We start from the raw sequence: 18,070 nt of genomic DNA, 5'->3' as shown, positions 1-18,070 counted from the left end.
AGCTTCTGAGGCACCATGGTCTGTGTGCACCATTGAAACCATGTGGTGACCAGAGGCCCTTCACTCTCAGTATATTGGTAATTGGTGTGTGGTTTCCTACAACATTGAGCCATACCCAGGAATCATCACAGATGTGCAGTAGGATAAAATCTAGGTAAAGGGCATGCACTGTAATGGAATAAACAAATTATTCTGGCCAAACCCATGTGACGATATCAGCTGGTTAGCTGACTACCAGGTAGTATGTCTGATCCTAGAGCCACAGGTACGTAGCCCTTTCCTGCAGTCAATGACCAAATCTGCTCTCTTTGGCCTCATGGATGGAATGTTATAAAGCAATTTTTAATAATTGTCATAATTAATAAAGATTTTTTTTCTTAAACAATGAAAATCCAGTGTTTCTATGTTTTGCTATATTTCAGTCATCTGTAATGTATATAAAGTGTAATATTGGGGTGCAAACTCAAAATGTAATACATTTCAACTCTATATCTGACCTTTTTTAAGCCCAAAACCATGTGTGGGAGGTGCATACTTTTGTTTCAAAGTAGATTTGTTTAAGACTATCAAGAATCACTCTGTGTGATCCTGATTCAGGCCACTGCCGTAAAATGTTAATAAAAGGTCTGTATCAATGGAAGCTACTTGTAACACAGATGCATTGAGAAGCAAGTACAGGGGGTGAATTTAATAATACAATAAGCATGGAACAATACAAAACAAGAGTAGCGTCTGGACATGAAAAACATAACTAATACTGCCTGGTGAATGAACCAAAGGGAGTAACAGATATAGGGGAGGTAATCGTAAAAGTGATGTCCAAGTGAATCTCATGAGGCGCAGGTGCGCGTAACGATGGTGGCAGGTGTGCGTAATAATAAGTAAACTGGCGACGTTGAGTGCCAGAGAGGGGGAGCGGGAGTAGACGAGACACTAATAGGAAACCATGGTGCTACAACTGGAGCGAAGGGACTTACAGTACGTAGAGGGGGTTTAGAGTGGAGGCGAGAGAGCGGTTGAGTGGAAAGGGTGAGGAAAGGGTGTGAAGTGGAAGAGATGAGAGTGAAGAAGGGGAGGGTCTTTTTAAAGGTTCATGTATCATAATATGTATAAAATATTTTATAAATTATGTTGAAAACTTTTTGAATAATCATTTTATTATGCTTGAACCGTGAGCCGAGAATTGTTAGGAGAAAAATTAGTATGGCTGTCTATCATAAAATGCTTGATTAGTGTTATTATTTTCAAATACAATCCAATTGTTTTACATCTACTGTCGCTACAGTTAATTCGAAAAAATTATTCAGACCCCTTGACTTTTTCCACATTTTGATACGTTCCAGCCTTATTCTAAAATTGATTGAAGACATTTTTTACTCATCAATCTACAAACAATACTCCATAATGAAAAAGCAAAAACAGGTTTTTATACATTTTTGCAAATGTATTAAAAATAAAAAACAGAAAAAAAAGTACTCAGACCCTGTAACGGCTGTCGTAGTCGTTCTCCTCCTCAGACGAGGAGGAGCATGGATCGGACCAAGATGCGGAGTGGTAAGTATTCATGTTTTAATGGAAAAACAACAAACACTACAAATTACAAAACCCAACAAACGTGACTAACCTGAAACAGTCCTGTGTGGCCCAAACACTGTCACAGGAAACAAACACCCACAAAACACAAGTGAAACCCAGGCTGCCTTAGTATGACTCTCAATCAGGGACAACGATTCACAGCTGTCTCTGATTGAGAATCATACCAGGCCGAACACAAAATCCCAACATAGAAAATCAAACCTAGACCAACCCACCCAACTCACGCCCTGACCAACTAAAACAAATACATGACAAAGGAAAACAGGTCAGGAACGTGACAGACCCTTTACTATGAGTCTCGAAATTGAGCTCAGGTGCATCCTGTTTCCATTGATCATCCTTGAGATGTTTCTAAAACTTGATTGGAGTCCACCTGTGGTAAATTCAGGCACACACCTGTCTTTATAAGGTCCCAAAGTTGACAGTGCATGTCAGAGCGAAAACCAAGCCATTAGGTCGAAGGAATTGTTCGTAGACATGATTGTGTCAAGGACTTGCCGATGTCAAGATCTCTCCAAAAACCTAATCTCTGACGAAGCAAGCTAATTATTATGTTGGTTTCTTAGCTAGCTAAATGCCAAATGCATAGGTACCTTCACGTATTCAAAATTACATGATCATTGATGTTTACTGATCATAAAAAGCATGCAGCTACCTGCTGTATAACTCTGATAATAGCGATACATGTGCACAATTGTTTTGCAATGGGAAATGTGTAGTTCTGACTATGCTCAATAGGTGATGATATTAAAACCAAATAGTTATAACAATTATTTAACAATCCCTTGAAAACTGCATGTAAACTCAACAAAAAAAGAAACGTCCCTTTTTCAGGACCCTGTTTTTCAAAGATAATTCCCAAAAATCCAAAGAACTTCACAGATCTTTATTGTAAAGTGTTTAAACACTGTTTTCCATGCTTGTTCAATGAAACATAAACAATTAATTAACATGCACCTGTGGAACAGTCGTTAAGACACTAACAGCTTACAGACAGTAGGAAATTAAGGTCACAGTTATGAAAACTTAGGACACTAAAGAAGCCTTTCTACTGACTCTGAAAAACACCAAAAGAAAGATGCCCAGGGTCCCTGCTCATCTGCGTGAACGTGCCTTAGGCATGCTGCAAGGAGCCATGAGGACCACAGATGTGGCCAGGGCAATAAATTGCAATGTCTGTACTGTGAGACGCCTAAGGCAGCGCTACAGGGAGCAGGAGGGCAGCTGATTGTCCTCACCTGCACAGGATCGGTACATACGAACATCACACCTGCGGGACAGGTACAGGATGGCAACAACAACTGCCCGAGTTACACCAGGAACGCACAATCCCTTCATCAGTGCTCAGACTGTCCGCAATAGGCTGAGAGAGGCTGGACTGCGGTCTTGTAGTCCTGTTGTAGGTCCTCACCAGACATCACCGGCAAAAACATCGCCTATGGGCACAAATCCACCGTCGCTGGACCAGACAGGACTGGCAAAGAGTGCTCTTCACTGACGAGTCACAGTTTTGTCTTGGGTGATGGTCGGATTCGCGTTTGTCGTCGAAGGAATGAGCGTTACACTGAGGCCTGTACTCTGGAGCGGGATCGATTTGGAGGTGGAGGGTACTTCATGGTCTGGGGCGGTGTGTCACAGCATCATCGGAGTGAGCTTGTTGTCATTGCAGGCAATCTCAACACTGTGCGTTACAGGGAAGACATCCTCCTCCCTCATGTGGTACCCTTCCTGCAGGCTCATCCTGACATGATCCTCCAGCATGACAATGCCACCAGCCATACTGCTCGTTCTGTGCGTGATTTCCTGCAAGACAGGTATGTCAGTGTTCTGCCATGGCCAGCGAAGAGCCCGGATCTCAATCCCATTGAGCACGTCTGAGACCTGTTGGATCGGAGGGTGAGGGCTAGGGCCATTCCCCCCAGAAATGCCAGGAACTTGCAGGTGCCTTGGTGGAAGAGTGGGGTAACATCTCACAGGAAGAACTGGCAAATCTGATGCAGTCCATGAGGAGGAGATGCACTGCAGTACTTACTGCAGCTGGTGGCCACACCAGATACTGACTGTTACTTTTGATTTTGACCCCCCCCCTTTGTTCAGGCACACATTATTCCATTTCTGTTCGTCACATTTCTGTGGAACTTGTTCAGTTCATGTCTCAGTTGTTGAATCTTGTTATGTTCATACAAATATTTACACATGTTAAGTTTGCTGAAAATAAATTCAGTTGACAGTGAGAGGACGTTTCTTTTTTTGCTGAGTTTAGTTGTCAATGGTTTTATCGGTACTGGGGGTCGGTCTCCTTGTCCCTTCCAGCAGCCAAATTGAAGGTATTGTGACGTTTTAATGAAAACGACCTATAGCTGTAATGAGGTGCGTACTGGCGGCAGAGAAGTCAGGCGCAGGAGAGCAGAAACTGATTTACAACGGTGTCGTTTAAAACTTCTTATGGCTGGGGGCAGTATTGAGTAGTTTGGATGAATAAGGTGCCCAGAGTAAACTGCCTGCTACTCAGGCCCAGAAGCTAAGGTATGCATATCATTAGTAGATTTGGATAGAAAACACTCTGAAGTTTCTAAAACTGTTTGAATGATGTCTGTGAGTATAACAGAATTCATATGGCAGGCAAAAACCTGTGAAAAAATCCAAACAGGAAGTGGGAAATCTGAGGTTTGTAGTTTTTCAACTCTTTGCCTATCCAAGATACAGTGGAAATGTGGTCCGATTGCACTTGCTAAGGCTTCCACTAGATGTCAACAGTCTTTAGAACCTTGTTTGAGGCTTCTACTGGGAAGGAGGAGGGAATGAGAGCTGTTTCAACAGAGTGCCATGAGCTCAGTCTCACGCACTCCCGTGAGAGTTAGCTGCGTTCCATTGCATTTCTAAAGACAAAGGAATTCTCCGGTTGAAACATTATTGAAAATGTATGTTAAAAACATCCTAAAGATTGATTCTATACTTCGTTTGACATGTTTCTACGAACTGTAACGGAACTTTTTGACTTTTCGTCTGGACCTAGTGCTCGCGCCTCATGAATTTGGATTTGTGACCTAAACGCGTGAACAAAAAGGAGGTATTTGGACATAAATTATGGACTTTATCGAACAAAACAAACATTTATTGTGGAACTGAGATTCCTGGGAGTGCATTCTGATGAAGATCATCAAAGGTAAGTGAATATTTATAATGCTATTTCTGACTTCTGTTGACTCCACAACATGGCGGATACCTGTATGGCTTGTTTTTGTGTCTGAGCCCCATACTCAGATTATTGCATGGTGTACTTTTTCCGTAAAGTTTTTTTTAATCTGACACAGCGTTTACATTAAGGAGAAGTGGATCTATAATTCCATGTGTAACACTTGTATTTCCATCAACATTTATGATGAATATTTCTGTAAATTGATGTGGCTCTGTTTTGGAAGCAAAACATTACTGACCATAACGCGCCAATGTAAACTGAGATTTTTGGATATAAATATGAACTTTATCGAACAAAACCTACATGTATTGTGTAACATGAAGTCCTATGAGTGTCATCTGATGAAGATCATCAAAGGTTAGTGATTCATTTTATCTCTATTTCTGCTTTTTGTGACTCCTCTCTTTGGCTGGAAAAATGGCTGTGTTTTTCTGTGACTACTTGCTGACCCAACATAATCGTTTGGTGTGCTTTCGTCGTAAAGCCTTTTTGAAATCGGACACTGTGGTGGGATTAACAACAAGTTTATCTTTAAAATGGTGTAAAATACTTGTATGTTTGAGGAATTTTAATTATGAGATTTCTGTTGTTTGAATTTGGCGCCCTGCACTTCCACTGGCTGTTCATATCGATCCCGTTCACGGGATTTCAGCCGTAAGAAGTTTTAATAAACATAAACCACCGTCAACAGAACAAAACCCGGTAATCACCAGCATACCGTGCACAAGCACTACCGGAAACAATTACGGACAAGGACATGTGGGGAACAGAGGGTTAAATACACAACATGTAATTGACGGAATTGGAACCAGGTGTGATGGAAGACAAGACAAAACCAATGGAAAATGAAAAGTGGATCGGCATGGCTAGAAGGTCGGTGATGTCACCCAAACAAGGAAAGGGACCAACTTCGGTGGAAGTCGTGACAATAGCCATATAAATATAATGAATGGAACGGGCTTGGAAGCTCTAAACCTGGCAATTTGACTGGTAAACTCATTATACAATCGCGATTTGGCTGTCTGGTATTGTGATGCAATCATCTCCATGTTATTTTAGAATGTTCTATCAACTGATGCTGGATTGCCATGGTAATGTAGAATGTGGGTCATGCTAACTGATGTAGGTCATGCAATGGAATGCATTTTTTTGTAATTGACTCAACAAATCACAGCACAGACTTAAGGGTACACTTCCTGCTTTTTCTTCCTGGCTTACTTCTCATTATGCCATCATTGACTTAAATGGAGACGCGATTTTTATTAATTATATTTATATTGTAATATATCCTCCCCTAGTCTACTGCAGCTCCAATAAAGTCTGGGAACACGAAGAACCCGTAAATTAGAGCTTTGAGTTTAAGCCCTTCTATTTGTGGCACAAGAAAATACCTCTTTTGCCTGAGGAAAGAATTGGAAATAGTGCTGGTAGAATATAATTCAGTTGGCATATTTGTAGAATTGACCAGACAATTGTTAATGACAATAAGTGTTTAAATGGTTACTGTATCATAAACAATGACGTCTTACAAAACAAATGAGAATGAATGATTATGGCAACGAACCCTGCCGATACTTTTGAGAAGTTTGTATAGATTGCGCTGCAAGTTATTGAACAGATAACGTTAGGCTACGTGTGCCTTTCCCCTCATGTGTTCAGTTGGTCAGAGGACTGGACAGCTCCTTTCCTAAACAGACGGGAGGAGCCAAGCGTGGATCACTATGCTGTCTACTCTATCACACAAAAACCTCACGTCTGAATAGCTACACCGCCGTCTTTATTCCAGTAAATATAGTGCCATGCTTGGACGCATCCAATATGACTGACTAGCTAGCTGAAGAACTAAGCGATATAGGTAAAATGTAAAATTTTAAGCAAAGTTATTGATTCAACAGTGAAGATTTAGGTTAATATCGTAACGTTTTATGATATAGTTCTGCTTGTCGCATTTTCGTTTCTGCTCGTGCGTAATTGGGTATCCTATGCTATTTAGCGCGTGGTGTGTAGGCTATTCTTTCAGAACAAGGGCTTGACGAATTTTAATTCAGGTCCGATGCTGCATGCACGTATAATCAACTTTTCAACAATGTCAACCTGTTCTTTGGAGGCGAGGGACTGGTCGTGCTGAGAGCATTAGGTTATCCTACAAAACCCTGTAGTTATTTTTGACAGAGAAATTAGAAACTGAGCTGCGACTTGACAAATGCTTATTTTACAGGAGAAGAAGCATGCTGAAAATCAGGATGTGCCTGACAACATTTGGGTTATTTCTGGTCTTGAGTGTTGCCATCACTAAAGGTAATTTACCACATCATCCATTATAGTTTCCATTATAGCAATAGTACCCTCATTACATAAAGGCTGTCATTGAGATTTAATAACTTAATAATAAATCACTTACTAGCTGCGAGTATTTTCCTTTTAAATGATTGTTCGGTTTTATATTTGAGGTCTTTGAAAAGGCAATTCATAGCTAACCTCGTGTTTTCTCTTTCACAAATCCAAGCTATTGAATGCAGCGCAGGGTGCAATCCTGAAAACGGCTACTGTGAAAAGCCTGAGGAATGCAGGTAATTAAATTATATAATAGATCATTGGAAGTATGTTAAATATTCGTAGCAACCATGTTTTATCAGCATAAGCAGTCCATTTTCATCTTATTTCACCCCATTTCCACATGGTCAAGTCATCACAGACCAAACAAGAAATTATGTTTTTCATCCTGCTAATTCCAAGTTTAGATGTATTGTTTACAAATATATTAAAAAAAATAATTTTCCCCAATCAATTATACAGTAATACACCCTGTGGAAACATCCAATAATAGTCCAGCTGGGTGAGAAAAAACATGTGTGAAGCATAACAATGGTCCCTTCATCTGAATCATGTTTTCAGATGCAAACCAGGCTGGCAGGGGGTAACATGCAAGCAGTGCATGCCCTTCCCTGGATGTCTTCATGGCAGCTGTGAGAAAGCATGGCAGTGCATCTGTGAAGAGGGCTGGATGGGGAGCCAGTGTGACCAAGGTGGGTATCTGTGAAGGTGGGTATCATATCTGTGAAGAGGGCTGGATGGGGAGCCAGTGTGACCAAGGTGAGTCCAATCCACTTTTCTCTCACATGTCAGCCCCTGACCATGTGAATAAGGTAGGATCCCATAAGATACAGCTGAATGATTCACCGATAGCACATACTTAGTTTAATCTTCAATATACTGTAAATGTATGTACATTTTTATGACTTTACCTCGAGCTGAAAGAGAAAGCATCTATTTGAGGGTGGAAAGAAAATAGTATTTCCTGTCTCTGATGGCTCTATGTGCTCCACTATCTTAAAGACACCAGGTGTCAAATGTAGTCTACTTGTCACTGGTTTGTTTGTTTTCAATTTACATTGTGGTGATAAAATCATAACAAACTCTGCGTGTGTGTGCGTGCATGTGTGTGTGTGTGTGTGTGTGTGTGTGTGTGTGTGTGTGTGTGTGTGTGTGTGTGTGTGTGTGTGTGTGTGTGTGTGTGTGTGTGTGTGTGTGTGTGTGTGTGTGTGTGTGTGTGTGTGTGTGTGTGTGTGTGTACGCATGTGTGTGATGACCTCTCCCAACAACATTGTATCAACTTTTTCCAGACACCAACCAGTGCTCATCTAAACCATGCACTGATAACTCCACATGCATCCAGACTGGCCAGGGAGGATACCTCTGCATTTGTCTGCCTGGTTACACAGGAGAGAGCTGCCACCTGAAAAAGGGATCATGTCTAACAAACGGGTATGAAAATCTGACATGGTTTGCATTATCTTAATTAAAACCTTAGTCTCTAAAGCTTTTTCAATACCAGATTAGGTGCCATTGAATCCATTGGGGGATCAACCCTTCTGCCTTTCAAATGGACACAGGCTTGTCTCTGGAGACTGATAGGTATACAGCCTTCCTTGACCGCCATAGTCTCACTGAATCTCACTATGGTTGCTCTTTGTTACACTGGCCTGTTATTGACTGAGAGGACCCCGACCCGAAATTCAATACAGCTCTGTTTGTGTGTCCTTTCTCTTTAGTTGACAAGCAATCATTTCAGTTCTATATAAATCCTCTAACTGAAATGACTTTTGCATGGAGATGTATATTAGCTTTCTTTTTGGGGGACTGAGAATGACTCCTAAACACTGAGCCCACATTGGAGCTCAGTAATCATGGACCTTCATTAAGCTTTGAAAGAAGGGCCCATAACTGTCTAGTGGATGTCCAGAGTAAATGTCCAGAGTAAATGTCCAGAGTAAATGTCCAGAGTAAATGTCCAGAGTGAATGTCTAGAGTGAATGTCTAGAGTGGATGTCTAGAGTGGATGTCCAGAGTGGATGTCCAGAGTAAATGTCCAGAGTAAATGTCCAGAGTAAATGTCCAGAGTAAATGTCCAGAGTAAATGTCCAGAGTGAATGTCTAGAGTGAATGTCTAGAGTGAATGTCTAGAGTAAATGTCTAGAGTGAATGTCTAGAGTGGATGTCTAGAGTGGATGTCTAGAGTGGATGTCTAGAGTAAATGTCTAGAGTGAATGTCTAGAGTGAATGTCTAGAGTGAATGTCTAGAGTAAATGTCTAGAGTGAATGTCTAGAGTGAATGTCTAGAGTAAATGTCTAGAGTGAATGTCTAGAGTGGATGTCCAGAGTAAATGTCTAGATTGAATGTCTAGATTGAATGTCTAGAGTGAATGTCTAGAGTGAATGTCTAGAGTGAATGTCTAGAGTGGATGTCTAGATTGAATGTCTAGAGTGAATGTCTAGAGTGAATGTCTAGAGTGAATGTCTAGAGTGGATGTCTAGAGTGAATGTCTAGAGTGAATGTCTAGAGTGAATGTCTAGAGTGAATGTCTAGAGTGAATGTCTAGAGTGGATGTCCAGAGTAAATGTCTAGAGTGAATGTCTAGAGTGAATGTCTAGAGTGAATGTCTAGAGTGAATGTCTAGAGTGAATGTCTAGAGTGAATGTCTAGAGTGAATGTCTAGAGTGAATGTCTAGAGTGAATGTCTAGAGTGAATGTCTAGAGTGAATGTCTAGAGTGAATGTCTAGAGTGAATGTCTAGAGTGAATGTCTAGAGTAAATGTCTAGAGTGAATGTCTAGAGTGAATGTCTAGTGCAAGCAGCCATTGTCATAGCACTCACTGTGTATAACAGCATAAGGATTAAAAAGGCATCCTGTTTGAATGGCTGTGAGCATGTGGCTGTGAGCACAGTACCGGCTAACAACAAAACATATCATTTGAATGGCCTTACACAACCTCTGAGATGTGACCGATAATTTAAAAAAAAATGTAAAACCCTCTTGAGCTCTTGTATGTTACCATAATCCCTGGTACAGTTTTATACTGTGGACTTTAGAGAGAAATCAAAGTGAACTGGTTTGCCCTTCAGCTCTCCCTGCCAAAATGGTGGCACCTGCTCTGACGCCGGTGGCTTGGCAGCCTACCCCTCCTGCGCCTGTCCTCTCGGATTCGCTGGAGACTTCTGTGAGATTGACACGGACAGCTGTAATCCCAACCCTTGCCTCAACGGGGGCAACTGCACCGACTACGGTCCTGCATTCACCTGCGCCTGCCCCGCGGGCTTCAACGGCCCCACCTGTAACAACACCCATGTGGACCCCCTCTCCCCCTGTGCTAGTACCCCCTGTGGGAACGGGGGTACCTGCGTGGTGGGGAGCCAAAAGAACAGGGCTGGGATGTACCATTGTCTGTGCCTCCCAGGGTGCACTTTCACTGGGCATGAATGTACGCCGACCCAGCAGCCACACAGGCCCAAAGCCAAACTCAGGCTGGCCAAACTCTCCCCACCACACTACAGCCTACCTGCCCACGCCTTCCATAAACTACTAAGGCCCCCCGAGAGGGACCTTCTCAAGATCAGCCTGAAGGAGACGGTTCACTCGGCCTCTGCCGCCAGCCTGGTCACCCGCAGTCAGCTCATCTGTTTCGGGATGCTGGGCCTGCTCACCTGCCTGGTGATCCTGGGAACCACAGGTATTATCTTCTTCAACCGCTGCGAGACGTGGATGGCCAACGCCAAGTACAGCCATCTGGTGCGCCAGCAGAGAGAGCATCTGTTGAGAGGCAATAACAGCGAGGATGAGGGGGGCCACTCTGTCAACATCATCCTCCCTGAGAAGATCAAGCTCACCAGCTTTGGGAAACATTACACGTCAATCTGACATGTGGGTATTTTGACTGACCGTCTGCATAAGGAGTGTGTTTGAGTGTGCAAGGACACCTACAAAACAAATGGAGAAGGTCATGGATTTGAAATAGATTTTAAAGAGAAAACTGAGGCTCCCTCTCTGAAAAATGCAGTTATTCTGTTCTAATGTGATCCACTGTATGTGGAACTTTCCTCAAGTAAGAGGATTGATGCTAAGATGTACAGGCACGATGCCTGGAGGAGAAGGACAATAATGTATGCCTGCCTAATTTTCAGGACATCCACAGGCTGTCGTTTTATCTCTTTCAAATGTTAACTTATAACATAAAAGTGCTTATAAAGCAAAATAATGTTTTTTAAAGCAAAATAACCAAAACAACTGATTTTGATTCTTCAAAGCTTTTGATCTGAACTAATTCAATGTTTTACTTTCCACTTTTTTACTGTAGTTAATTATTCATCAAATCTTGTACAAATTTCAGACTTTAAGTCAATTATAGTGATTATCATAAAGCCTCAAGTTTATTATTGTATTACAAATCCTATTGTAGATATGCTGATATTTTGGACTAGAACCAGTCAGTGCTTTTGATGGTTAGATTCTATTAGTATTCAGATTGCTGTTCGTATTTGTCTTCTACATATCGTTGTTAGTGGATAGAATACATCTGCTTGTACAGTATTCAAGTGAACCACATCTTTGCATTTATACTGCTTTTTCGTTTTTGATTGAATCTATATATTTATATATACAGTATATATATATATATTATCAAAAAAATCTGTCTGGAAATATCAGCAAGTATTGTCAATCTGTAATGAGCATAATACAATTGTTACTAACCACCAGTAGTGGATTTCACAGTACTTTAGATATTCATCCCATTTTATGTCTAATAAGATTTTTTTTTAAGCACCAATTAATTCAACTCTATAATTCAGCAAGTGTATTTACAAATATTAATGTGACTGCAAACTCCTGCTTTGAACAAAACTCCATCCAATGTCTGGTAAGATTTCATACCACAACACAAACATCGACCCCTGCAGTTTGTTTGAGGGCAAAATAAGATTAAAATGTGGGTGGCTTTAATTTACTTTTCCAGGCCAAGAAAATGTGGGTTGGAGCCATTAATCACTGGATATGTCAACAACAAAAATAGGATGTTGTGTTTGTGTGGTTGGGGCACCGGCAGGAAGTTGGGTACCCAATTTTCACTCTCTAAAGTATTCTGCCACATGTCATTTCAAACCATAAACATTGTATAAAACACAAGTGAGCAGTTTGGATGTGGTACTCTCATTGGTAACATTCGGTTAGTTTTAACCCACCGGGCAAAGACCTGACGTCAACATCAAATCAACATCCATATTTAGTTTTAACTATGTTTAATTAAACGTGATTTCACCTTGAAATACTGTCATTGATTTGTGTTTGAAAAATAGGTAAAAATGTTGACAAAACATTTATAAAAACATTGATATTCGTTGATATTGATATCCTCAGTACATGTTACAGTGCTATGTGCAATGGGAAAGGGCCCCTTATCCATCCTCAGTACATGTTACAGTGCTATGTGCAATGGGAAAAGGCCCCTTATCCATCCTCAGTACATGTTACAGTGCTATGTGCAATGGGAAAGGGCCTCTTATCCATCCTCAGTACATGTTACAGTGCTATGTGCAATGGGAAAGGGCCCCTTATCCATCCTCAGTACATGTTACAGTGCAATGGGAAAGGGCCTCTTATCCATCCTCAGTACATGTTACAGTGCTATGTGCAATGGGAAAGGGCCTCTTATCCATCCTCAGTACACGTTACAGTGCTATGTGCAATGGGAAAGGGCCCCTTATCCATCCTCAGTACATGTTACAGTGCTATGTGCAATGGGAAAGGGCCCCTTATCCATCCTCAGTACATGTTACAGTGCTATGTGCAATGGGAAAGGGCCCCTTATCCATCCTCAGTACATGTTACAGTGCTATGTGCTTTTACTGTGATTTGGTAGAATATTGCTTATTGTGTTTTTCTTGATCTTTGTTAATAAAAATATAAACCAGTCTTCCTTTTTCAAATAAGATACATTTATCAAATACTGTATCTACAGCCTGACAGCCATCCCAAATTTATATTTCAACTTACAGGTCTAAATATATGTTTTTTTTTTCTCAAGAAGACAAACCTAGATTTAAAAAAAAAAGGTTAAATAAATTTACTATCCTGGTCAGTTCATATGTATTCTGGGCCTGTATCCACAAAAGCCTCTCAGAGAAGAAGTGTTGAACTAGGATCTGTCCATATAATATTATTCATTATGATATAAAAGGCAAAACTGATTCTAGATCAACACTCCAACTCTGAGACACTTTGTGAATACAGGCCCAGATCATTGTGTGGGTTCCTTATCTGTATACCGGAGCAGATTTTACAGAATGGTGTTTGCCACCACCTTGTGGAGAATATATCACCCTGTATCAACCAATGAAATAAACACTACTGGACTTTTATAAATTAGCCTACAAAACCTGTAAAGTTATTTACAAACTTAACTATTGACATATTCATGTATACCATACAAATGAATACCTTACCTTATTATATATTTTTCAGCCACATCTAACATACAGTATTATCTACATAATAGAATATTTTAAAATACATTTAATAAGCATCTGACTAATCCGTTATTTGGTTATTTGCAGTGGTGTAAAGTACTTAAGTAAAAACACTTAAGTAGTATTTTAAAGTTATTTTGGGGGGTATCTGTGCTTTACTTTATTATTTATATTTTTGACAACTTTTACTTTTACTTCACTATATTCCTAAAGAAAATAATGTACTTTTACTCCATATATTTTCCCTGACTCCCAAAAGTACTTGTTACATTTTGAATGCTTAGCAAGACAGGAAAATGGTGCAATTCAGGACCGTACATGCAGCCTCCATTTAAACCAGGGCACTCCAGGTCTGTTCCTGGAGAGAGACCCTCCTATAGGTGTTCTCTCCAACCCTGTTCCTGGGAAAGATGTCTTCAGGAACAAGGTTGGAGTGTAAAACCTGCAAAAGGGTATCTCTCCAGGAACAGGGCTGGAGTGAACACCTACAGGAGGGTAGCTCTCTAGGAACAGGGCTGGAGTGAACACCTACAGGAGGGTGGCTCTCTAGGAACAGGGTTGGAGTGAACACCTACAGGAGGGCTTCTCTCCAGGAACAGGGTTGGAGTGAACACCTACAGGAGGGTTTCTCTCCAGGAACAGGGTTGGAGTGAACACCTACAGGAGGTTAGTTCTCCAGGAACAGGGTTGGAGTGAACACCTACTGGAGGGTGGCTCTCTAGGAACAGGGTTGGAGTGAACACCTACAGGAGGTTAGTTCTCCAGGAACAGGGTTGGAGTGAACACCTACAGGAGGGTTTCTCTCCAGGAACAGGGTTGGAGTGAAAACCTACAGGAGGGTATCTCTCCAGGAACAGGGTTGGAGTGAACACCTACAGGAGGTTAGTTCTCCAGGAACAGGGTTGGAGTGAACACCTACAGGAGGGTGGTTCTCCATGAGCAGGGTTGGAGTGAAAACCTACAGGAGGGTAGTTCTCCAGGAACAGGGTTGGAGTGAACACCTACAGGAGGGTAGTTCTCCATGAACAGGGTTGGAGTGAAAACCTACAGGAGGGTCTCTCCAGGAACAGGGTTGGAGTGAAAACCTACAGGAGGGTAGTTCTCCATGAACAGGGTTGGAGTGAAAACCTACAGGAGGGTCTCTCTCCAGGAACAGGGTTGGAGTGAACACCTACACTTACATTTTAAAAACATGTAAATGGTGCTGTCTGGTTTGCTTAATATAAGGAATTTGAAATGATTTATACTTTTACTTTTACATTTGATACTTACATACATTTTAGCAATTACATTTACTTTTGAAACTTAAGTATATTAAAAATCAAATACTTTTTAACTTTTATTCAAGTAGTATTTTACTGGGGGGACTTTCACTTTTTTCTATTAAGGTATCTTTACTTTTACTCATGTATGACCATTGGGGACTTTTTCCACCACTGCCTACAGGTGGGTACCTCTCCAGGAACAGGGCTGGAGAGGCCAGCTACAGGAGGGTACCTCTCCAGGAACAGGGCTTGAGAGGCCAGCTACAGGAGGGTACCTCTCCAGGAACAGGGCTGGAGAGGCCAGCTACAGGAGGGTACCTCTCCAGGAACAGGGCTGGAGAGGCCAGCTACAGGAGGGTGTCTCTCCAGGAACAGGGCTGGAGAGGCCAGCTACAGGGGGGTGTCTCTCCAGGAACAGGGCTGGAGAGGCCAGCTACAGGAGGGTACCTCTCCAGGAACAGGGCTGGAGAGGCCAGCTACAGGAGGGTACCTCTCCAGGAACAGGGCTGGAGAGGCCAGCTACAGGAGGGTACCTCTCCAGGAACAGGGCTGGAGAGGCCAGCTACAGGAGGGTGTCTCTCCAGGAACAGGGCTGGAGAGGCCAGCTACAGGAGGGTACCTCTCCAGGAACAGGGCTGGAGAGGCCAGCTACAGGAGGGTGTCTCTCCAGGAACAGGGCTGGAGAGGCCAGCTACAGGAGGGTACCTCTCCAGGAACAGGGCTGGAGAGGCCAGCTACTGTACAGGAGAGTATATTTTTAATTTATTTTTATTTAACATTTATTTAGGTAGGCAAGTCAGTTAAGAACAAATTCTTATTTACAATGACGACCTACCAAAAGGCAAGAGACCACCTGCGGGGACGGGGGCTGGGATAAAAAAATAACAATAATAATAATATGTAACATATAGGACAAAACACACATCACGACAAGAGAGACAACACAACACTACATAAAGAGAGACCTAAGACAACAAGGAACAGGGCTGGAGATGCCCGGTTTAAACTGTGGTGTGGAGTATGTCCAGTAGGTGTCCTCAGCAGTCCAATAGAAAAGATCACAGCAGGCTACAGGTTTTATAGGACTATGGGGATGGATAAGAGATATACAGCCAGCCTTGAGAGACAAGCCAAGTTGGGCAGGTAGCCTAGCGGTTAAGAGAGTTGGGCCAGTAGCTGAGTCAGAGAATGATTTCTCTGCTACTGCATGGCAAGCGGTACCGGAGTGCCAAGTCTAGGACCAAAAGGCTCCTTAACAGCTTCTACCCCCAAGCCATAAGACTGCTGAACAATTAATCAAATGGCCACCGGACTATTTACATTGACCCCCCCCCCCCCCCCCCCCCCCCTCCATTTGTTTTTTACACTGCTGCTACTTGCTGTTTATTATCTATGCATAGCCACTTCACCCCTACCTACATGTACAAATTACCTCGACTAACCTGTACCCCCGCACATTGCCTCAGTACCGGTACCCCCTGTATATAGCCTCGTTATTGTTATTTTATTGTTACTTTTTATAATTTTTACTTTAGTTTATTTGGTAAATACTCTTTCTTGAGCTGCACTGTTGGTTAAGGGCTTGTAAGTGTTTCACTGTAAGGTCTACAGTTGTTGTATTCGGTGCATGTGACAAATAAAGTTTGATTTGAGAGGTCACTGGTTCGAGTCCCCAAGCCGTCTGTCGATGTGCCCTTGAGCACTTAACCCTATTGCACCTGTAAGTCGCTCTGGATAACACAGCGTCTGCTAAATGACTAAAATGTCAAATGGGTAGAGAGGAAGGAAAATGCAAATATATTGTAGACATTGATACTCTTACAGTAGCAACAACCTCACATCTATCCATCTATAGTTGATAATATGATGGTGATGACCACAGAGTCAATATACTGCACTGAGATTCATTACAATTATATATTTTATTTACTTTTATTTAACTACAAATTCTTATTTACAATGACTGGAGCCCACACTATATGTGTGGAGAAAAAAAAGGGATGACATTATCATAAAAAAATCCACAACGGTAACGATTCCTCTACACAGTGCACACATTGCTGTGTGGTAGGATTTTAAGGCCTGCCATAAAGTTACTGTATAGAATGAAGCTACTGTAGCTAGTTTGTGTGAGAATGCATACCCTCACAGTCAGTGCCACACCGGTACACTGCTGCACTTCCATACACATCAGGTAGTAGGCCTAGTCGTACAAAGTAGTGTAAATGTCTGAGGGATGTCCTGTACTGAACTCCATAGCCATCGGTGTTATTCAACAACAAAATCGGAGGAATGAAAGAAGCCAATGTGACCGTGGCCGTTCTGTGCTCTCCTGTCCTCTAACTTAGCCAGAGGCCCCCCGTCCCACCAGAGGGTCCTTCATTTTGGAATTATGGCTGTGGAGAGAGGGGCCTTGTTACCTTCAAAGGGCCTCGGGAAAAGCCAAGTGACGTCTCAGCACATCTATCATGGAGCTGTGTTCCCGTACAGTCATAAAACAGGCCCAGAACCACCCCGTGACTTCTGACCCGAGCTATTCCCCCAGCCCGATGTTACAGGAAGCCATAGCCCGTGGGCAACATGCACGACTCAAAGCATTCCCCTCGTGTTTTCCTTTTCAGGGGTATATACGTGGCTAAATTCTATACGTCATTTTAACAGGTACCCCTTGTCCACAGTGCACATAAATAGTGATGTGTTCCAGATGACGGCTGAGGGGAAAAAGGCCCTCAGCCGTCAGCTATCAATATGTCAGTGAGCTCGAAAAGGACCTGACACTTCACCTCTCCGTCTCGGGAGAGAACAACAGCCAGGCTTTTTTAGTACCTCTGGGTACAGATATTGCGAACAGTTATATTTTACACTGAGAACAATTTATGCATTATACCAGATACAGTGCCATACAAAAGTATTCAGACCCCTTGGATTTCTTCACATTCTATTGTGTTACAAAGTAAGATTCAAATTGATTTAATCTGGGGGGTTTTTGTCAACAATCTACACAAGATACTCTCTAATGTCAAAGTGGAAGTTTTTTTGTAGTTTTTTTAGATAAATAAAACATGTATAACTAAAGTATACTTGTTGCATAAGTATTCAGCCCCTTTGTTTAGGCAAGCCTAAATTAGTTCAAATGTGGCTTAACAAATCATATAAATTATATGGACTCATTCTGTGTGAAATAATGGAGGTTGACATGATTTTTTATTG

The 18,070-nt window shown here is 41.9% G+C and overlaps 1 protein-coding gene across 1 annotated transcript; it reads left to right on the top strand.

Annotated features, from left to right (window-relative positions):
- Positions 1-5,657: 5,657 nt before the first annotated feature.
- On the top strand, positions 5,658-10,992 carry LOC120059718 (protein delta homolog 1). Its single transcript, XM_039008771.1, has 5 exons — positions 5,658-5,668; positions 7,315-7,365; positions 7,691-7,821; positions 8,419-8,560; positions 10,200-10,992. Exons 1-5 carry the CDS (start codon positions 5,658-5,660, stop codon positions 10,990-10,992), a joined length of 1,128 nt encoding a protein of 375 aa, XP_038864699.1.
- Positions 10,993-18,070: the final 7,078 nt, after the last annotated feature.

This window comes from Salvelinus namaycush, chromosome 15, assembly GCF_016432855.1.
Source record: "Salvelinus namaycush isolate Seneca chromosome 15, SaNama_1.0, whole genome shotgun sequence".
Lineage (NCBI taxonomy): Eukaryota > Metazoa > Chordata > Actinopteri > Salmoniformes > Salmonidae > Salvelinus > Salvelinus namaycush.
This window is presented reverse-complemented; position numbering and strand designations above follow the sequence as displayed.